We start from the raw sequence: 23,745 nt of genomic DNA on the forward strand, positions 1-23,745 counted from the left end.
TAGGGTATATCATATTCTCATTCATACATTTTGATATATATTCTTGTATCCTAAATGGAGATTTACGTATTCCAAGTCTTTTGGAGTATTTAACTTGAAGAATGAACTTTGTTTGTTCCATTTGGTATCAGAGCCACGTCTGATCCAGGCCTTTGGCCATCAACTTTGCGTCAACGTTGTTGTCGTCACAATTGAAGCACTTCGCTACACAAGGTTGGAGTTTCTCTGCCACTAATTCATTAGAGGCCCTTGGCAATTTAAAAAAAGAAAAAGAAAGAAAAAAGAAAAAAAGAAAAGGGAAGTTAAAAAAATCGAATATATATATATATATATATATATATTCATTAAAAAAATTGAAATAAAGATTATTTATTTATTTTTTATTAAAAAATATATTGACCAAAAAAAACAAGGGAGAAAAATTTGAAATTTATAATTTTTTTTACTGCCATCAGCCACTGTATGAACTTCCAACAACGCCAGCCCACATCCGATCACTCTCACAACCAAAGGATCTGCTCACCGCAGCCACCCGACACCCCGCCCTCACTGTTGCGTTGTCCACACCGTTGCTCTGTCAGTTCGAACTGAAGATAGCCAGCTGTAGCCACTCACTACAACGTCGCTCGACTGCAGCCTGCCCATGAAACACCATTGCGTCCGTCGTTTTCAACTGCTCGATCGATCACCAACGCTGTTGAATACTTGTTCGTTACATTTGGTATCGATTGCCTACGTCGCTCGACTGCAGCCTGCCCTTGAAACACCATTGCGTCCGTCGTTTTCAACTGCTCGATCGATCACCAACGCTGTTGAATACTTGTTCGTTACATTTGGTATCGATCACCTATGCCATTGCTAGATAAAGCCGTTCACGACGTAGTCGTAGCTACCGCTCCTCACTACTCGTAGCACACAACCACCAAGAGTCTGAACCGTTGCTACCTAAACCGTACGAAATTCATCAACAGTGTAGCACGCACCCACTGTAGCACTATGTCACATGGTTCGGGTTCGAATTCGAGTTCGACAATGATTAAGTTTGATTCGAATTCGAATTTTCTGATGAGGTTCATATGAGGTTTGACATTAAATTCGACTATACATATTTTTCAACATATATATACATATATATGACATAAAATAATAAAAAATCAAAATCAATCAATAAAGCTATATGAGTAAGAATTCTTATTAGTAAACATACATGAATAACTTAATCATAATAGGCTATAACATTTAATTATCAATGACATTAGTTAAATCAAAATGTAAACATACACCATAGTAGTTTGCAAATACAAAAAGGAATGGCATAATTTTCAATCTCCAAAATTTAAAAGAAAAGAATATGTATAATGTCAAATACTTATAATCTCGGAAAAAAATCACATAATTAAAATATAATCAGAATTTAAACATACAAATTAGAATAGAACTATATTGCAAAATCATGGAGAAATCATGAGCCACAAATCACAACCATATTCACTTCATGCTTCGAGCGGCGGGGACAAGCAATGTCTAGAAATTGAATTCAGGAAATTGTATAGAATATAAAACGCAACAGCAACCCTAAGGACAATAGAGCGAGTACACTCAGACTAAAGTTGGCTTGTGAAAATCTATTGACAACAATGGTAAATAAAGCCAAACCAGTGGCCAACGCGGGAAACTAATTGGCGGGAAGTGGAACAAGAGAAAACCATGTGTTGCCAATGGTTCTTCTCATAAACCTTAAAACAAATAACAAAAACCGCCAAAACTTTAAACCCCTCAAAAAAATTTAAAAAGTTATAAAATTCGGCTTCAGGTTCAAATTCGTTGAGGTTCGACTATTAGGTTCGCCAAACTTGAACAATTTTTTTTTTTGGTTTGGGTTTGTCGAATTTCGAACCTCAAGGTTCAAATTTGGCGAACCTTGTGACATAGTTAGCGTACGTGTCGTCTATCTCCCTGCTGCCGAGTCACCATTGCCAGATCCGTCATTGCAACGGCCGCTGCAGTCTGAACAGAATACCGTTGCAGCCACTACAACAACTTCCATCGTACACACACCCTTCCTCCGTGGCTGATCCAGTTGAACAAACCGGCCAACGACGTCCACTACCATATCCGTCTTTCTCTGTTAGTCTGTCCTATCGACAACCTTGTTCCTTAGTCGTCGATACACCAACCATTGTTTTGTCTCAACACGATTTTCCCTTTCCGCCTATATCGGCTGACAAGCCGCCTTTCAACTGTCATTGTGTCCAATTGAAAAGTCACGTTTCTACCGATTCAATTTCATTGGTATAAGTTTATGCATATTAATTTTACTATATAATTAAAATTAATATATAGTTTTATAAACTATATAATTATATAGTTTTATAACCATATAATTAATTTAATTATTTAAATAAAGAAAATTATGAAAAAATAAAAATGAAAAAAAGAGAGGAAAAGAAAGTGCTATACAAATTTAAACAAAAAAATTGGCAGTTCGAAGTTATTAAAAAATTCATTAAAATAACCAAGGAAGATTATAAGTTAAAAAGGGTGAATTTGAAGAAAGTTCATCTCAACAAAATGACATCTAATTTGGAAATGGAGGCCGAAAGAGTCCCAGAAACCTAATATAACTATGCCTAAGTGCTATTTAGAATTAAAGAGTCTATTTCGGGAAAATATGTTACTATTGCTATCTCGCCAGCCGAAGATAAAAATTACATAAAACTTAAAATTACAAACCAGATAGTGATTCCTGAGTCAAACATAATCGAAAAATTAGACTGTTATAACAACAAAAAATATGAAATAACCAATTTACAATTAAACATTGGAGATTATACATTCATATTACAATTCTTAGTTGAAAACCTATGGAGTGGTCAAGGTGACATTATTTTAGGTTCACCCTAGATGGCAACCCTAGGTTCCTTCATCCTGAATACAAAGAAGAATTTTTTGACAGTTTCTTACAAAAAGAAAAAAAATAACACTACAAGATATTACAGTGAAGCCAAATTTAGTAATACCAGAAGACATACTAGATATCTTAAAAGTAAATTTTCAAGAAGGTAAAACAACACTACAAAATATGCAAAGAGAAGATGACAAGATCACTGCTGAAAAATATGAAGAAGTTTCTCGACTTAAAAACCATAGTGAAAAACTACTAACGCAAATTAAGAAGCTTAAATAGGACAAGAAGTCATTGGAAAACAAGGTACAACAACTTATCGAGAAGGAAGCATCAAATGTAGAAGTCCAAGTTGAAGAGAAAGGAATAAATACTGATCCAATGAATATCATAACTCAAGAAGAAGGCAAACCGGTTGAAGAAAAGACACACTTAGATGTTGCAGTTTAGATGATAAACATCCCAAGTGAAGGTTCTGTAACCAACTCAACAACATTGTCACCTGAAGTAAATTAGAATATCGCCACACACATGATAGGGGAAAGACAAACCAAAAGAACTCCTTATCTACATCCAAATCACAAGAAGAAACATCTTAGTCAATCTACGAATCCATGTCACTCTGAACATAAACAACAAACTTATGTTCCGAAGACTATTAATGTCAGTGCAATTCAGTTTTGTGATAACAATTCACATGAAGTATCTAGTAACCACAAGATTCCATAGAAGATTAAATTAGGATGGTCAGATCCATTCTCAGTTTGACAATTTTGTTTGTCACTTAGAGGATCTATTGTCTTGTATTGACGAAGATGATAGTTTCGAGACGAGAAGACATTTGAAGGAGAAAAAGAGATCAAACCTTTTCATCAGTAAGCTTTGAGTACAAAGATTTTTGAAGAGTAAGGCAATGTTATGAATAAAATATATATAAATAATATAAATATAAATAATGATGATAATTGTAATAATGATTAATTAATGAAGAGGTATGTCTCTAAGGACATGACCTTCCATAAAGAGGCACCTGCCTAGAGTATATAAGCAAGCCCTCACTCTGATTTGTATCATATTCCCATTCATACATTTTAATATATATTCTTGTATCTTAAATGGAGATCTACATTTTCCAAGTCTTCTAGAGTATTTAACTTGAAGAACGAACTTTGTTTGTTCTAGTATCATAGCAGAAGCATCCTGCTAGCTTGTGGTGAATGGTAGTTTATGCTTCCTGAAGACACCAACAATGTCACTGTAAGAAGGAGGAATAACCATCATTCTGCTATGGGGGAATGTGACCCTGGTATCTTACTACAAGAATTGTTATAGCGGCAACAACAAATGAATCAACAATTGCACTAGCAAGGGCAACAAATGATTCAAGTGCAACGACAGATAGCTCAGGCCTTAACCCAAGGGAAACAACAAATTGCGGTGCTAATTGCTCACCTCACTGGGCAATCGAATATCGCTGCCACTAATAGGACTACAACTGAAGGAAGTGGGAATCATAATCGCGTCAACCAAGCCAACAACTGAACGCATAGACGATCACTTCTACCTCAATTTATAGACATTCAGGTGCCAACAGGCTAGGAAGCAATTGAGCCAAATCAACACCTAAACACTTATGTTAAGGACTATGCACAATTGGAAGAGAATACTCGAGCAATTATGTCTTTCAATGAGTATAGTAACTTCTGGTATTGGAATAGACCCAGAGGATAGCCTAATGGAGAATCAACACGTAAGCTAAGTAAAATTCCTTTACCCTCATTTGATGGATCATCTAAATGTACAACAAGGGCTTCGGTGCAAAAATTGGACACCTACTTTAGGGTCAATCCTATGGCTGATGCAGACGCAATTCAATTTTCCACATTACACTTAGAAGGAGAAGCACATGAGTGGTGGTATCATGGCTTAATAACTTTAGGACATTCTAACATCACTTCTTATGAAGATTTTACTTAAAGACTAATAGAAAGATTCGATCGAAAGAATCTAGAAATCCACTTCAGTGAATTGGTACTACTTAAGAAAATAGGATCACATGAAGAGTTTATTGCAGAATTTGAATGCATTGCAGTTATGGTGACAAATATATTTGAAGAACGATTAGTTACACTTTTCACTGAAGCATTAGCTGAGCCCCTATAAGGATGGGTCAAAGCATTCAATCCCACCACTCTTCAAGAAGCCATCAAGAAGACTCAAGACTTGGGTAATGCAATCGTTAAAACTAAGGCTCTGTCCAAGCCTTTTATCCCTCCAAGAGATAAGGAGAAGAAGCTCTTCTAACATGATGACCCAAAAGAGATAGACTAGATGAGGAAACTCAAAGCGAATTGAGGAGGAAAAAACTATGAATTACTTGCAGGGAACCATGGGAACTTGGTCATCGTTGTTTAGCAAAGGCGAAGATTCAGTAAATTGAAGTACTCTCTGACGACGATGAAGAAGAGGCCACTCCAAGTACTGATTAAGAGCCACCACAGAAGGAAGCAAAGAATGAAGAAAACCCTGACAACTCCAAAGAAGGACCGCCACAAGAAGAAAGCCTCAGTGGAGAAAAGAAGACACGACCACAGGTCAAGATAGCAACTCTTTCAGGCACGCCCAAGTCTTACACTTTTCGAGTCAGGGGAGTCGTCAAAGGGACAACACATCCCAACAATAATTGATGGAGGAGCCACACACAACTTCATTAATGCAACATTAGTAGCAAAAAGGGGACTTCCCACCGAAGAGTTCGAGGGCTTGGATGTGATAGTTGCAGACGGGTACAACTTGGATTACACACGAATGATCCTAGATTTGAGTGTAACTCTTGGTAACTATACTTTTACCAGTGATTTCTATGTAATAGATCTTGCAAACCTCAACATGGTACTGGGAGTTCAATGGTTATATTCATTGGGCAAACACACAATGGATTACCAAGTGTTGGAAATGGAATTTAGAGCACCAAATGGCAGTAAGGTTGTATTAAGAGGCATGTCAAATGGTGGGCCACAGGTCGTTTCATCCAGAAGGATGGAAGCCCTTTTTAGGCACGGGGATATAACATACACAACAGAATGTAAGGTTATGACCCAAAAGACTCTCGACAATGATAAACTACAATACAGGGTTGATATTCAACAAGTACTAGACAAACATGCTCTAGTGTTTGATGACATTAGTCACAGATTGCCTCCTAAAAGGGTATTTGAGCATACTATTGAGCTAGATGAAGGAACTAAGCCTATGATCACCACACCGTACTGACATCCGAAGAAGTTCAAAGACGAGACAGAAAAAGCTATCTAAGAATTGTTAGCTATGGGACATATCTGACCCAACTCAAGCCCATTCACATCATCTGTGGTTTTGGTGAAAAAGAAGGATGGCACATGGAGAATGTGCATTGATTACCGGGCGCTTAACAAGAAGACCATAAAAAACAGGTACCCCATTCCTCGAATTGATGAATTACTGGATGAAATATTGGATGGAGCAACATATTTTTCAAAGATTGACCTACAGTCTGGGTAACACCAGATTCGATTTCGGGAGGAAGACGTGCCCAAAACAACATTTCGTCGCCACTATAGACACTTTCAATTCCTAGTTATGGCAGTTGGGCTAACCAACGCCCCTACCACCTTCCAATCATGCATGAATAACATTTTCAATAGGCAACTAACAAGGTTTTTGCTGGTATTCTTTGATGACCTCCTCTTTCACAACAAGGCGTGGGATGATCATTTGAGACACGTGGATCAGATTTTGAGCATCATACAGGAAAAATCCCTTTATGCCAAAGCATCCAAATGCGAGTTTGGGTTGACAGGGATTCTTTATTTAGGGCATATGATCAACGTGCAGGGGGTACAAGTCCACCATTAGAAGATCCAGGCAATAGTGGATTGGCCTACACCTAAGACACTAACATGACTAACCAAATTATGAGAATTTTTCCGGCTTTGTAACTATTATCGGTGGTTCATTAAGGGGTTCTCCCAGCTAAGTGCGCCCCAAACAGATTTGACAAAAAAGGGGGCATTTAGGTGGACGGAAGAAATTGACAATTCATTCAACAAACTCAAAGAAATAATGAGCTTCGTGTCCAGTACTAGCCCTTCTTGACTTTGGCCAACCATTTATATTAGAGTGTGATGCTCTCCTTCTGGAGAAGGAATTAAAGGCGTCCTAATGCAGAAAGGTCATCTGACCGCATTCAAAAGTCAGAAGCTAGAAGATACAGAAAGGCTATACTCCATATATGACAAAGAAATGTTGACCATCATGCGTGCGTGACAAAGTTCAAATAGTATCTAGTGGATAGGTTCATAGACAGACCACAATAGCTTGCAACATTTCTTGGTACAAAGGGACTTGAATGAATGACAACAGAAATGGGTAAGCAAAATTCAAGCTTACAATTTTGACATTGAATATGTGAAGGGGAAGAAAAACATGGTGGCTGATGCACTCTCCAGGAAACCAACTACGTGCACCCTCATGGAGCTCACGGAAGATTGGAAGGTGCACCTCTTCGCCAAATATGCTAAGAACTAATTTTCTTGCACGCTTTTCGATAGGATTATCCAAGATGATAGGTACAAAATAGTCGATGATGTCATTTACTATAAAGACAGGATATATTTGGTCCTTGAATCTACACTTAAGGAGAAAATTATGAAGGTTACACATGATATTCCTTCGGCCAGACACCAGGGGTTCTTCAAGACATACCGACAGATCCAAGAGCGATTCTCGTGGAAGGGACTCAAAGAAGATGTGATGAAATACGTTAGGGAATGCATGACATGTCAACAAAATAAGGTTGAGCATACATCTCTTGTAGGTCTTCTCCAACCTCTACCCATTCTAGAACAGAAATGGGAAAACATATCAATGGATTTTATCACAAGATTACCCAAAGCACAGGGAAAAGATTGCATATACACCGTGGTGGACAGATTGACTAAATGCGCATAGTTCTTTGCTCTCTCAGTAGATCACTCGACCAAGCAAGTGGAAAAATTTTCTTCAAAGAAGTCTTCAAATTACTTGGGTTGCCGAAGAACATAGTAAATGATTGTGACAGCAAATTCATGGGCGCATTCTGGTAGGAACTTTTCAGACTAGTTGGAACTGAATTAACCCCTAGCACCAGCTATCACTCGCAAACTGACGACCAAACGGAAATTGTAAATAAATGGATTGAAGGGTATTTGCACAACTATGTGACAGGTCAGCAAAAGGCATGGATCAAGTGGTTGTACCTTGGGGAGCATTGCTACAACACCACCTACCACCTATCCATTGGAATGACACCCTTCAAGGCTCTGTATGGGTATGATGCACCCTCCTTCATCGATAGAATCTTTGGAGACAACAAGGCACCTCTTGCCAAGGATTGGATACAAGAGAGTCAGGACATTCTTAGGGTACTCAAGGAGAATATTCAGATAGCTTAGAATAGGCAGAAGATGTACGCAAACCAACACCGAATGAAGCACAATTTTGAGGTAGGGGATCTTGTTTTCCTGTAATTACAGCCCTACCTACAGTCTACACTTGAGAAGAGCGAGGTAGAGAAGTTGAAGCCAAGGTTTTATGTACCTTACAAAATTCTCCGAAGAGTGGGTGAAGTGGCATACGAGTTGGAGCTACTGAGTGATAGTAGAATCAACAATGTATTTCATCTATCATGACTCAAGAAGGCTGTAGGTCAGCAGGACCCCACTTCTGTTGAGCTGCCACCATTAGTTGAAGAGGGACAATTGGAATTGATTCCAAAAACAATCATGGCCGTTCAAGAAAAGAATTTAAAGGGAAGATTAATTCTAGAGTACCTCATCAAATTGTAGCACCCAGATTTGCAATTGTTTGAGGGCAAGCAATTTCAAGTAGGAGGGACAGTGATGTCCTCAACGAATTGAGGAGCAATGGACTTAGTAGCTTATTTGTCCTCGTAGGCTATAGTACTTTTAAAAAGGGGGTAAAACCCCAAAACCCCCATTGTTGGGCAAGTTTTGGGTAAGTTAGGCGATATAACCCAAATTTGGGGCTTTGAGTAAGACACTTTCAACCAATTAAGAAAATGAAATGCCTCAAGGAAGTCTATAATTAAATGAGGTTGAATTCGTTTTGGATCATCAAGTGTGGATCAATTCATCTGTTTTGAGCATTGGCTCTAAGAGTTTTAAAACCCCTTTTTCTCTTGTCAATTTTGGTGGTGAAAGATTCCACCCTAGTTGACTCACATTTTCTATTTCTTTTAATTCTGTTCTGGGCACAAGTACACTATCTAGAAACAAGGATTTCTCTATTATTATTTTGGGGCACAGGAACACTATCTGAAGGCAGGATCTTCTATTTCGGAAGCAGTCAAATTAAGTTTGACGTCTAACTTGGGAACATCGAAGAAGGAAGTTCGAACCCTATTGTGGCAACTTCATGAAGGTTATGGGTCAAACTAGGGTTTCGAATCTGGAGCATTGTGGACCTGTGGCTAAGTTGGATTAGGTTGGCAAGATAACTTTCCTATGGTTTTTCTTTTATTGCAACAACTAGTGTTACTTTGAAGCAGACAGTACTTTCTGGGGCCAACCAAAGTTAGGCGGGATTTCCCGTACCATCCCATAACCAAGCTGCAATCCTTGTAATTTGTTCTTTACAGAGTCGAAGTCCTGAAGTGTTCGGTGGTGACTTAAGGCTCTCGAAAACATTACAGTGATCTAGAGTCAGAGTCTGGAAGAAACCTCGAGGAAAGACAATGACCGTCACAAAAAAGGCGTTGCGGTTACAGTTTTGTCTTGGAGCTAGTTGATTTATTTAAGAATTTGATATAATTTTGAATAGGGGACCATTGCTAGAGTAAAATATAAACTTAGTCAAATTTGCCAAAGGAATTTGGACATTGATATTTGAACGTGGCATGTGGGACCATGATATTATATAGCATGAACTACTTTGTGTGGAATTATGTCCCCCGTTTACCCATTTTTGGGGGGTCATATTTCTAGGCATTTTCGTTTTGCAAACTAGTACACGTTTCCACATTTCGAGCTACTTAGTCCTATAAATTTGCATTTCATTAAGATTCTGACGCAACCTCAAGCCACGGGGAAGTTTGAAATATTGAGGCTGAAGCTTGTGGTGATTGAAAATAGATTCTTATTAAAGGGGGATACTAGTGCTAGGGTTAGTTTGCTTGTGAGATGCAACTGTTGAGTATTCTAGCTTTTAATGAATGCAAGTATGTGAATCTCTTTGATAGGTTGTGATGCAAGTGAGAGATCTTGGAGTTTGACAGTTGGTGTGATGATGACTTGTTTGAAAGCTGCAAAAACTGGCTTGTAGAGCTTGGTGGGATATCTTGCTTGGGCTTTGTATTTCTGGTTAAGGTTTGCAGTGATTGTGGAAGCCCTAGCTAGCGTCGGGGATGCATTGAGGAGTCCTTGTTTGGGAGGAGTTGAAAGGACTAGTTGTACCAGCTTGTGATGAGCTAAGATATTATACTTTATCTTCATTGCCATGATAATATGACTTGTACCATTCCTGTCCTATGTTTGTGATTGTAGTTCTGATTATAGTGTTGCATTGGGATAGTTTCATTGCTGTCCTAGTATGCTGATTTTTTAAAGCAGCAGGCATCGATACCGTGTTGTTTTAACATGCTTATTGAACCTTTCAGATCTGTCTTTTCAAATGTGTGTACTTCCTCTTGTACTTGTACTTCATGATTTCCCTTTTATTGTATCCTTTTAAGATTGGTTTTTGTTCATAGTCCACTGTAAATTGAAGGGTAATTTGTTGGTGCAGTTCTGTCCATTTGAAATCTGTAATTGTCAACTATTAATTTTGTAACTTCATGAGGCTGTGTCTTACAAGAATTTAAATAAGTGATAGCAAAGCCATGCGTATAACTTTGACTTTGTGTGGCTAAAGGTTAGCAGGGCCTCAGGAGTTGGAACATTCACAAAAGGTGTAGGGTGGGTGTCTTATAACCTTGAACACAGGAAATATAGCAGTGTGCTTGATTTTTTAATTTCTTCTAGTTTGTTATTATTATTAGTTTCCTTGAATGTTGAATATGATATATTTGAACAAGGGAAAATTTTAGGGGCTAATACTTGCAGGTGGGCTAATTTTCCATGTTTTTTTTCCAAAAAAAGGTTTCACCAATTTCCATTTTTTTCTAAAACTGATTCGCCCAAATTTTATAGTATAAAATTATTTTAACTTAAAAACTGCCAAAATTTTACAAACACAAAATCATTATAAATTTGAATATTTTTACAAAAGTATCTTCAAACATTTTATACTTTGCATGTTAGTGACTAGTAAGATTCGCCAAGGTTTCTAAACATTAAAATAAATTTGTTTCCTTAAAATTTTCCCTGTATATTTCTGCTTGTCCGTCATAGTTAGATGCTTTTTAAAAATTTCTCTCTTTTTGGATGACGGTTTTCTGTTCATCCTCTAGATTCAGATTGATTGCTTTTGAATGGGGCACTACTTATAGTTTCTCCCCTTTCATCCTTTTTTAGTTTTATTGTGATTCATGTAGAATTATCATTAGTTGAGCATCCTATCCTTGCATTTCCTTATTAACATTTGAGTTTCTTGAACCATTTGGGATTTCATATATTCTGCCCTTCTTCAATGCCCTATGTATTTTTTAATTATAGGATAATCATAAAACATAGCAGTACAAATTACAAGTTTTAATTTGATGTCAATAGCTTCTCGATTGGGAGACTTTCTCTCAATCCACGTGCATTTCTCAATTGAGATGTTTTTGTTTCATTAGAGTGAGCCTTGCTGCTATCATTGTGTTTCAGCTTTTAGCACCTGAAGGCTGAGAGTCTTTAATTCTTCAATTCACATTTGTGCTTTGCTTGAGAACTTGTCATGATTGTGGATATTTATTTTGGTTGTCACATGTTTAGGAAAATGCATCGATGAGTTAGAACTGAGAGTTTCTTGCATATTTTGGATTCAATTTTGGTGGAGACATAGACTCGCTTTATGTTAGGATCGCTTGTTTTATTGGGTTGAGATTGACCAGCTTTGAGTAATGGTCATTTTTATAGTTCTGTGTGCTTGTGTCATTCTCTGTTAAATAAGTCTTCTTATCGATTTTAATTGTATTAGTTTTTCTGCCGTTGCACAACATAATGGATCTCTGTTGCATATTTGTGCAATTTTAACTGCCATGTAACGTTTGATTTCCTCTTTCAGAGTATGGACATTTCCAAAGAGTGCATTGGACGATCTTCTAAATTCTTTCGACATGATATCTTCACTTTCTATAACTGTAAGTAAATTGTTCTTGATTTCTATTGTTATCAGTTAATGTATCAATAAAGTTTACTGGCAAAATTTATGGAACTATTATTTGTAGAGTTGTATATCTCATTTTGTTGAGATTATGGTCAATCTTCACTAGAGGTCACGTGCTGACCCTGTATTTGATGTATTTATGGTTTTATTGAGCCTATGGGTAATTTACCCACCTTATTGTATTTTTCTATATTTGAGTAGGTCAGCATAATTACCCTAGTCTAGTGGGACCTCCATTGAGGCCTTAGGGTTATAGGAGGGGCACTACTTGGAGGACCTAGATTGACATAGTGTGTTCATTTTCCCCACACCATACTTGACACATTCCATCACACATTACAGCCCCAATATGCCACATCCATTCTTCGGGTCTAACTTGTAATTGTTTTTTTGGGATTTGGCACCCACGTGTCCACACTCCTTGAGGAGGGCCAAAAAATATTGCCCTGGAGGTTGACGCAGCTAAAATATTGGAAAAGCATATCATGGCCACAACAAAACAAAAGAAGAAAATTAAAATGCAAAAAATGGCCGGGACATAAGTTAGCATGTGGGAAAAGAGCCTAGCATGAGCTCTACCCTCTTCATTAGACATCACACAGTTCTTGAGCACATGATGCTCTTTTACATCAAAAGGAACCCTTGCATGTCTTAACCTTGATGAGCGATGAATTGCCTCATCTTAAGGGGCAATATAAAATGCTACATCATAAAGAGCAAGCTCTAACCCTTGAGCTAAGCACATCAATACAAAGCATTATTAAGAAGAAGTAAAAGGCACACTAGAGGGGTGAAAAAAACAGGTTAAGCAGGGTAACTCATGCCTCCATAATTGCTCCCTCATGGCATTCATACGCATAGGATGTGGAATCCCCATTTGCTAGTCCCCTTGACCATTGCACTTGGCCATGAAGCCTTTCCCCTCCATTGTCACACATTTACATTAACACCCATTGATTGAAGGGTTGACCTTGGAACTGTCATTTCCCCTTGAGGGCTAGAAGCGCCTAATAGGGTTAAGCATTAGCCACCTCTATCAAGGTAGGGAACACATTTACGGGACTTGGTCTAGTTAGATATCAGAAGGTGATCCTTGTTTGAAGTATTAATATGCCCTTAACATTCAGATTGATCCACTTAGATGCTCATATGATCTTAGTCTCTAATGGATGGTTGCTTTCAACTGAGTTCATGTTGTTTATGTCAGGTGTTCCATAGGTACCCGGGCCTTTCCAGAGAGAGATGGCTTAGCAGATGCAATGTTGAGAGAGTTGAGTTTCCTGATGCCTTGAACAAATGTTGCATATCCTAGAGCACCCTCAGGACTGAGACGTTGGTCTACTTTGACCTAGTATAAAGATTCTTCAACATGACACCATTTGACCCAGCATGCCCCCAGGTTGGCCTCGACACAAGTTGATGGGCAAGACTTGATTTAGAACGCAAATAAGGGTGGCCTCCCTTTGAGAGACTTGGGAGGGCTTATTGCACTTGGAGAAGCCCAGGAGGCCTTGTTTTGACAGTTGGTACCCATGAAGACGACATGATGGTACCCCTCCTAGACTTGTGACCCCAATGGAGGACTTGAAGAATTTCCCCAAATTTTGGATGATCCTAACATTATGACACTTTTTCAGACCTCACTTCACCTTGACATTGCATTTGGAGCCCTAAAGGGCATGATGTCAACATTCCTAGAGGCTACGACTCACAAATGTGGGTAATTATGGTTTATTTGGTCACTTAGCTAGTGTGTTGGCTTGTAACCCAAGGTTATCTTATGTCAAACTTGTTGTAAGGGGCTCCATTAGTCAAATTTAATTGATGTAGACCTCATTTAAATAGAGGTCACGTCATTTGTATTGTTCATCATCACTTGTGGATCAATTTGGGCTCTTTGAAGGATTTTAGCCTAATTGAAATTCTCTTGTTTTCTTGTGGAAATGTGATCTTTTGTCGACATTCTCTTGTTGTGGAGACATTTTTTTGGGATAGTAAAGGATTGGTTCATGCATTTTTTGTAAGTATTCTATATTGTGAATATCTTTTTATGGCCATTGCATGGAATGGTTATTGTTAGGGTTTCTAGTTTTTGTTCAATATCTTTCTATGAAATCTTGGTAAAGTATTGTGTGCATCACCCTTGAGAATGTGTGACAATCCCTTGAATGGAACTTCATGTTGAGCTCTCTTCAATGACTTTATCCCCTCATAAAATGATAGCTAGGGTTTTGAAAACTAGGTTTTTTTCTTGCCTTTGCTCCATACTAAGGTTTGATTCCTCCATCAATAGATCTCCCTCTAGAATCCATCACCCAAGGATTAAGCACTAGCCTTCCACATAGGTGATCACACCATAAACACTTTCTTGAAACTAAATTTTCTCCTCTTCTTAAATTTTCCAGCTTTTTAAGGCAACTGCTAGGCTAGGATTAGGGATGAATTCAACTAGTAGTATGTTGGCTTGGGGAGGGGTTTTACATGTGGTTTTTGTCTCATTGCCTCAAAATCATCTCTTTCCCACAATGAATTCTTCCATTTTAGGGTTGACATCATATGCCCTAGGCAATTTTTACTTAGGGTAGCCCTAATCTAGCCCTAGGCTTCAACTTGGGGCCTTTTGAAGGTTTGTTGTTCCAATTATTGATCATATCTATCTTATTTAGCCTTTTGTTGGCCCAGTATACCTTGTAAGATTGTTTCCTTGCCTATTTACTAATTTCGAGGTCACTTGTGCCCTATATAGGTCTTTGGAGGGCATGCTTTGCCTTGTCCTTGCTGGTTTGAGCATTGTCCTTATGCTGTGTGTCATTCATTAGCCTATCTTTGTCACCTCTAGGTCTAAGACTTAGAATATCTATTAGGTGACCAACATAGGGAAGCCACCATTGTGGTGAAAATCCACTAGAGCGCAGGTGGTTGTGGCTTTGGTGATAGTGGGCCTCCACCTCATAGTGTTGTCCCTTGGTGTAGACTTCGTCTTGTGAGCTCACTCACAAGACTTGCTATATCTTGAGGCAACAAAGCCATAATTACAAAAAAGCAAAAGGACAAAAAAACGAAAGCAGAGGAAAAAGTGCGATTCTAGATTTGAATGAAAACGATCCCATTGGTCTTGATTTTTCACTAGGATCAAGAAAAAGTAGTCAAATCTGATGTCTGGGTCCCCGATGGTCCAAATATTGAAAAAGTAGAACTAACCAAATTAGCAATTTCTGAGAAACTGACAAAATTGAATATATAAGCTCCTCATATCAATGGTTATGCCATGAAGCGTCTTGAAATAGACCAATGTGACTAAGTGTCACTGGACCTTAACCTTTTAGTAGCAAGAAGTGTTATTGGGGTTAACAAGGTCCTATAAGTATTTCTGAAACATCGATCTTGAGGATAAAGTTTTACTCCTTTGTCACAACAAGTCATCATCCTTGCTTTGCATTTGCTTCATTAATGCCAAAAGACTCTATCAAAGAAATACAAGTCATTAATGCAACAAAGCTAGGTAGTTTTTTAGGTGGATGACTCACTGGAAATGTAGATGTAGGTTCTCTAACTTGTTCTTGTCACTTTTGTATCCTACAATGTTTGGGTAAGGCATCCTGTATTTCTAGTTTAATTGGAAGATAGTGAGGGATCTTTACCTAGGTCAGAATCTTAGACATTTAAGTTTCATACGTATTTTTAATTTCATAGCTGAATTTGGAACAATAAACTTTTTTCCTTCTTCAATGATTGGAGAAGGTTCTGTGACATTGAGGACCACTCATTCTCATTAAACTTCACAACCTTGCTTACCATTGTCTTACATTATGTTGGAATGTAGGTCTTGTAGTCTTTGGAAGTCTCAATATATCCAACATAGATGTCCTTCATACTTGAGGGCTCAAGCTTAGATTGTTTCTCATTAAGAACATGAATATGAGTTGGACAACTAAACACACGAAAGTGAGATACCTGTGGCTTCTCACAAATAAAAGTCTCCTTTTCTTCTTTTTCCTTTAGAATCTTGTGTGGACATTGGTTCAAGATGTAGACAATAGTATTGCATGCTTTGACCCAAAGACACGTGGGCAAGCCCATGGAAAGAATCATGATCTTTTCTATCTCAATCATGGCTTCATTTTTATGTTTGATGACTGCATTTTTGTTGTTGGTTGATGGTAGTGTAAGGTTCTTAATAATTCTCACTTGCAAAAAACATCAAATTCCTTGGAGACATAATCTCCTCCATTAGTGCATTGAAGCACCTTGATTCTCTTCCCTATATGATTTTCAACCAAGGCTTTGAATTACCTTTCAAATAAGAGGAAGATGTAGACTTGCACATATTCAGGTGTATCAATTGGAGAAAATCTTTGGATCCATTTTTGTTGAATGGAAAAGTAATCTTAGAACGCTTATCGAGTGCACATCATTTGCACACATTGCCCGCACTTGAACTTTGGTAGTCCCTGCAACATGCCTTAAAGAGATGAAAAGCCCCATATTGCGAGTGACCAAGACACTTGTGCCACATCTTTGAGAACATGCGACTATCATGCACCAAGGCCTCATGTTTTGTATTATCAACAAGGAGGCCATATAGGTGACCTTCACATTCTCCTTTGATAAAAGATTGAGGAAGTTCTTGGCTGCAATCTTTTATGGTGTATTGTTGATCATTAAACTCAAGTATACACTTATATCTATTATAGCCAAAACATAAAGGATGTTCTTTCTGTTGAGAAATCTAGGGGCAGCTAGATTAGGTGATTTCTCTTACTTTGATAACTGCTTGTGATGTTTTTATTTAACTTGATTAGTTTCTTCTTTCACAGTTTCACTTGACTATAGTTAGTGCTCTTATCATCAAACAACTACCAAAACAATAAACAACAATGAGACAAGAGGACACAAGATATAAGTGATCAGCTAGGGCCAAAACCTCTCCACTTGAGAAGAAAACCCACAAGAACTCTTCTCTTATAGAACTTCAAATGACGAATTCCAAGGCCTATAACCCTTGACCAAGACCTCTCCAAGACCAAGTAAAACTTCTCCTTTTAATAACTTCTTCTACCAAAATCAACTCAAGTCAAATCAATTTCACAACTGTTGCAACACCTCCTTTGACCTCAACATTGGACCTGTAATTTGTGACTACAACTTTTAGCGTTCCTGCAGAAAATCTAACTTCACACGTGTGGGAGAATATGGAGAAATTATCCTTCTTTTTCCTTTGCTTGAGTGGTACTTTCTTTTTTGATAATTCAACCTTCAAAACAAGTCTTCTTGACACCAAAATGGATCTTCTTGATTGCTTCTGCAATTTGGTCTTCCTGCAGCAAAAAGTAGCCCTAAATATCTTAGCACGTGTGAGGTAAATTGCCCAAAAACAATCCTTGCAAACTTCACTTTTCTCCTCCTTAGATTCTCCTTCCCTTCTCTAAGTATCTTTGCTCTTCTTGTGCTTCCATGAGTTACTTGTCTTCCATGTCAAATGAGGTCGAGGCCTCCCTTATATATAGGTCTCTCACTAGGTCGACTTGCTGCTTGTAGGCCAACTAGTCCTCTCATAGAGGCTGACTTGTTACTTCTAGTTTGACAAGGTCTTGGAGGGACTTTGACTCAAATAAATTTCCTTTACAATATGTAACGTGCCCAAAAGGGTCTTTCATACATGACAAAGACTTAATTGACTTGTAGACTCAATGACAAGCCCTATAAGCGCACAATGGGTGATTGACCTAAAAATAAATTTCCCTTGAGCATGAAACCCATGCCTCAAGAATTACTATGATAAATTTGTTTTTCTCTTTACATCAAATACATAAAATCATGATTATATATGTCATTATGAAGACCGAACCTAGTTACATATTTCAACACTCCCTCTTAACTAGGGAGGTATTCATAATCCATACAAGGTACTTGGACATTCTCAAAATGAAGAATTCTCATAAGAAGAGTTGGATTGGTAAGCCATCTCATAAGCTACTTCCTTAGCTTATGCCAGAGCATCTCATCATATCAACCAACATTGTCACATAACAAGGCCTTGACTAACAACTCTATCTCTCCACAAGATCAGAGCACAATGTTGGTGAGACAAATGACTGATAGACACCATCATCATTGTCTCTCAAGGCACATACCCCACTCGAGTGTTCACAAGGTATGTCCTTTTAGGACAATTCCTATCTTGGAATAACACATCCTCAAGGAATTTCCTCTTCAACTACTCTTACCTATTGGATGCCCTACCACATCCTCAAAGAGTATCATAATCAATCTCAGATGCTTACCCAATCCTCCATTCTTTATTCACAATATGAAGACAAGAATGATTTGTCTATCTCTCTCTCTCAACTAGGGAGGATATACTCATTCCTATAAAAGGAATATACTCAAGCTCCCTCTTAACCACGGACTTGCCCAAACTCCCTCTCAACTAGGGACTTGATTCCAAGCTCCCTCTTAACTAGGGACTTGTTTCCAATGACAACTCTCTACTCTTTGGTGGAGACCATGGTACTATCAGTGGTAGGGCTCCTCCTTTCAATGTCATGAATTTCATCTTCATCATTTAAGAGCCTCCATTTTCTAGGTTTTTCTTTGTAGGGAATCAACCATCCATCACGTTCCTTCAATGAACGATAGGGTTGAACTATCAATCATGTCATCCTTCTCTTCATCGGAAAGTGATCTTCTAGCCCACATCTGGCTTTTCTTCATTCTGTTACTTTTTCCAAGTCATGTTACTTTTAGGGTCTTCCATTAATTCTCTTGAGTACTAGTTGTAGGTGACATCTACAACTCTCTTTTGGTAGCCCTATATCAACCCAACCAAATATTGTTCAAAAATCAAAATGAACATCAAATCAAAGTTACCTTTTATGATGGCTTTCATCATGACATCTGCTTGCTTGCAACATCAACATCCTGCACATTTATAAACACATCTCCAAGCCATTCAATGTCAAGGGTCTTCTTCCTTTACAGATTTCATCAGAGTCTTCATACCTTCTCTACGGAGATGTCATAGCCAGTTCTTCTAGTCATAAGATGTTGATCACTTATCTTATGTGACTATAGTTACACTTTTCACGAACTTTTCGTCCTTTCTTCACATATTGTTCCCCAGGAACTTCTATACATAGTTCCTTCATCTTTGTCAACCACCTCATGCTCAATATGAGGGCATATTATGTTGACTTCATCTTATAAGTACGTGAACTCGTTCAAGACATATGCCTTCATGCATCTTACCAAAGGAAGAGATCCTTCCTCTTCGATCATGCTCATACGATAGAGCATTCAACCATGGTATCTGCAACTATATGATGACATGACTTAATCTATCAAATATATACATACCTCTTGTCTCCTTTTGGTCATCTAGACTTCCTTCGGCAACTTCCTTTCCTTGTTTGAAAGTTTTTCAACCATTTTGAGACGCTGCACTCCTTTGTCACCATACCATCATCCTTCTAAACAATGGATCCTTTGTTAGTGAGACACTTGCTTCTTCCATGTAGAAATGAAGGATCTTGATTATCCTCTTCCTGCAAATGCTCCTTCCTAACAATGATGACGTATGATGATTCCTTTCTATCTTCTATCATGCTAGTTGAATTTCTTCCAACCATATATGCTTTCAATGAGGATATCATGAGCTACTTCCTTTCCATCATAATGACTTGCTACAACCATGTAGACTTCCACTTCAACTATTCTTTCAAGCTTTTATAATGATGTCATGAGCTCTTGCTTCAATCATATGCTTTTAATATGATGCATCCTGTCATACTTAAATACTTCCTACCATGATAGCTATATCTTACAAAAACTGAAAAGAACTAAGTGAAGGAGATTATCTCAGTCATAGTAGAGATCTTTCACTTCCTCCTTTGATTTTCTTCTTTTCAAGCTCTTCATTTCTTTGGTGATATGGGCTTCATTTCTTTCTTTTCACTTATTGTTGTCCTTCTTGAGTTTCAAACAGTCTCTCTTGAAATGCCCATATTCTTGACAACCATATCATTGGAACCTCGACATATCGATCTTCTTCTTTTTCTGTTGACCAAACTTCCATTTTCTCTTAGCCATGGTAGCAAATGGTTGTACTTGATCGCTTGGGCCTACATCGCTTTTTGCCTTTAACCTGGTTTCTTCAATCTTACACAATGACCAAAGTTCACTGAATGGGGTGGCTTCCTTCTTTCCATAGATGCTTGATACAAATTTTCCCCATTCATCAGGTAGTGCATTGAGCACCACAATGGTCATCTCTTTGTTGGACATTATTTCTCCCAACTCTTGTAGTTGGTCTCGTATTTGTGACACCTTCATAAGGTATGAGGTTATCTCTTCTTCCTTTGATACCTTCATCTTATATAGCTCGGTTCTCAAAGATATCACTTCTCCTGCAGTGCTTACGAAGAACAATTCTACTAGTTTGTCATAGATGTCTTTTGACTTTTCCAATTTTTCCACATAAGGGATGAGGGGATGCTTGATTGATTTTATAAGATTTTTTGAGCCCTTATTTCCCCTTTCATATATTTTGCTAGAGCTTTAGCTTCTTCTTTTGGTGGATCGATAATTGAACCCCTAACATGTCCAATGACTTCATTTTCTATGAAGATCAAATCTGTCCTCTTCTTCCATGCAAGGAAATTTGATGACCCAACCAAATTATTGCTCTCCTTGCAAAATGAAGTCATTTTGATAATAGATTCAGTGATAGATATAAGGATACTTGTCAAGTGAAGATGCTCCTTGGATGGTGATACCTTCAACTTGATGGGTTTTTGATTTTGATGATGATGTTTGCCTCCTCGAAGATGATGATACTTCTTCTTCTAGAGATGTCTTTCTTCAAATATGCTTGAGATGTGATCCTTGCTTCAATGAGAGGGAGATCACTTTGACGATGATGACTGCCAGGGAAAATTTTAAGAACCCCCCCTAAATTTATAAATATAATAAATGGGCGAATCTCCATGGTATATAGGAAAAATGGAAGGCGATTTTATCAATAATATAATATGTATATATAATTTTTTGGCGAATCTCTCACTAGGCATGGCGAATATTTTACTCAATTATAAAATCTTGTAAGATCTTGGCGAGTCTTTCACTAAATAATAAAACTTTGTAAAGTCCTAGTGAATCTTAGCATAGGCTACATGCTGGTTTAATTCCCCCATTTAAATAGGCTACATTCCAGGTGAATACCATGGGTCAATACCATGTGCCATTTTGGTGAATACCATGGGTCAATACCATGTGCCATTTTTATTTTTATTAGAATATTTTACTCAATTATAAAATCTTGGCGAGTCTTTCACTAAATAATAAAACTTTGTAAAGTCCTAGTGAATCTTAGCATAGGCTACATGCTGGTTTAATTCTCCCATTTAAATAGGCTACATTCCAGGTGAATACCATGGGTCAATACCATGTGCCATTTTGGTGAATACCATGGGTCAATACCATGTGCTATTTTTATTTTTATTAATTCTAATTTTAGGGTTAATAATGGTTTTTTGCATGGTATTAATAAGTTTCACCTAAATATAACCCATTTTTTGAGTGTTCGTAAATATAACGTGACTTATGGAGTAAATATAAAAAAATGTTTTATTTGTTTACCATACCTCTCGTTTATTTATATTTTTTATTAATTTACCATACCTCTTTTACAAATATGGTATTTGGCCCATAGGATTCACTTAAATAAAACCTTTTTCTTGAGCCTTCATAAATAGAACGAGGGTTATGGACTAAATATAAAAAGAGGCTTTATTTATTTACGATACGTCTAGTTTATTTATATTTTTATTTATTTACCATACCTTTTGAGTAAGTATAAAAAGACGTTTTATTTATTTACCATACCTCCACTTTACTTATATTTTTATTTGTTTACACCCTTACATGTATATAAAGTGACTTATGGAGTAAATATAAAAAATGTTTTATCTATTTACCATACCTCTCATTTATTTATATTTTTATTAATTCACCATACCTCTTTTATAAATATGGTATTTGGCCCATAGGATTCACTTAAATAAAACCTATTCTTGAAAATGGGCGAATCGATTCACTTAAATAAAACCTATTCGTGAAAATGGGCGAATGGAAGGTTGTAAGTCCTAATTTCAAGGGCTAAATTTACCTTTTTTACCCTCTCCCTTAAAATAAGGTGGGCTATTTGAGGTGATTTGTAAAAATGTACTATGATACAAAATATTCGCCCACTAAAAATTTAAAACCCCTTAATTTCGCCAAAGGGCGAACATTCGCCCCTAAAATTATCCTTGATGACTGCCACCGCTCAAACTAGCTGGGGTCCTAGGAGGGGATTTTATAGAGAAAATACTAGGTCAAGGGGCAACAATGGAGCGATAGCCCACTGTCACCTCAACGAAGGCTCCTTGCTCTTTACAAACTTTCACCAATGGGAGGAGACCTAATATAAGGGTAATCACTAGATGAATGGATCAATAAGAGGATAAGAAGTGATTCCAAAGGCTTATTCATAAGAGAGACTCAATTGTACAACTTTCTTGTTTGAAAAACAAGGTGATATGCTCTCTAGGAAGGGCTAAGAGGATTCTTGAGGTTAGGGTTTGGGGATATATCTTGTCTAGAAGTTTCCTAGACTCGAAAATCCTGATGGAGAATTGGCCTGTATGTGATCTTTGTGAAATTAGAGTTGTGAAGTTGCCGGACCATAAAGGACCAACTGGACCCAAAATTAGGTTAAGGGTATGGAGTTGATCATCCAATGAGAACCTTGACCTAATTATGGAGGAGAAGAGGATCAAAGAACAAATTTTCTTTTGAGGATTGAATATAATGATCCAAACGAGGACACTAGCCAAGGGAAACCTAGGGCAAAAAACGGTCCTAGAGCTAGGGATGGCTATATCTCGAGATCCTACTCTCGGAAATGCTTCAAATTTGGAGGGCCTCTAGAGAAAACCCTAACACAGTCATGGACAAAAAATCGAGGTGTTTTGATGACTATAATGAGATTTATTTGATGTTGTAGGTGACCTATGGTGGCTAGGCCTAGAAAGAGAAAGAGGAAGACAAGAAAAATAAGCGTTTAGGTGACCACCGGTGGCTGGATTAGTGCCTTGCCTTTGGCAGAGATGGAGTCAAGGTGAACTCATGATTTGGAGAGACTATACCTAATCAAGGAGGCGTTTAGGCAACTTCGTATGGCAATTAGGGCATGAGAGAAAATACCCAAGGAATTTACACTTCAATGTGCAATAATTGATGACTTGTTAAGATGTATTCAATAAAAATAATCTCTAGGAACATTGACCCATTCATACATGGCACATGCAATGATGCAATGTTTCTAAAGATCAAAATTTCCACAATTTCGCATAGAATAGCAGTAAGTTTCAGACCTAGATAGCGAAAATCCCAGCAACATCCACGTGACCATGTAAATAACACGAATAAACATGAAAAATATCACTTACATGTAC

General features: G+C 37.6%; 1 protein-coding gene across 3 annotated transcripts in view; it reads left to right on the top strand.

The window, feature by feature from the left end:
• The window catches only part of LOC149228591 (uncharacterized), a 510,588-nt gene that overhangs the window by 50,808 nt on the left and 436,035 nt on the right, over positions 1–23,745 (top strand). For all 3 annotated transcript variants that reach the window (XM_089378284.1, XM_089378285.1, XM_089378286.1), the window contains exon 7: positions 12,149–12,224. In XM_089378284.1, coding sequence (XP_089234410.1) covers positions 12,149–12,224 — 76 coding nt within the window. The remainder of the gene's footprint in view (positions 1–12,148; positions 12,225–23,745) is intronic.

Source organism: Pinus tabuliformis, chromosome J (genome assembly GCF_031772625.1).
Source record: "Pinus tabuliformis cultivar Carrire ecotype Pingquan chromosome J, CPIR1, whole genome shotgun sequence".
In the NCBI taxonomy this organism is placed as follows: domain Eukaryota; kingdom Viridiplantae; phylum Streptophyta; class Pinopsida; order Pinales; family Pinaceae; genus Pinus; species Pinus tabuliformis.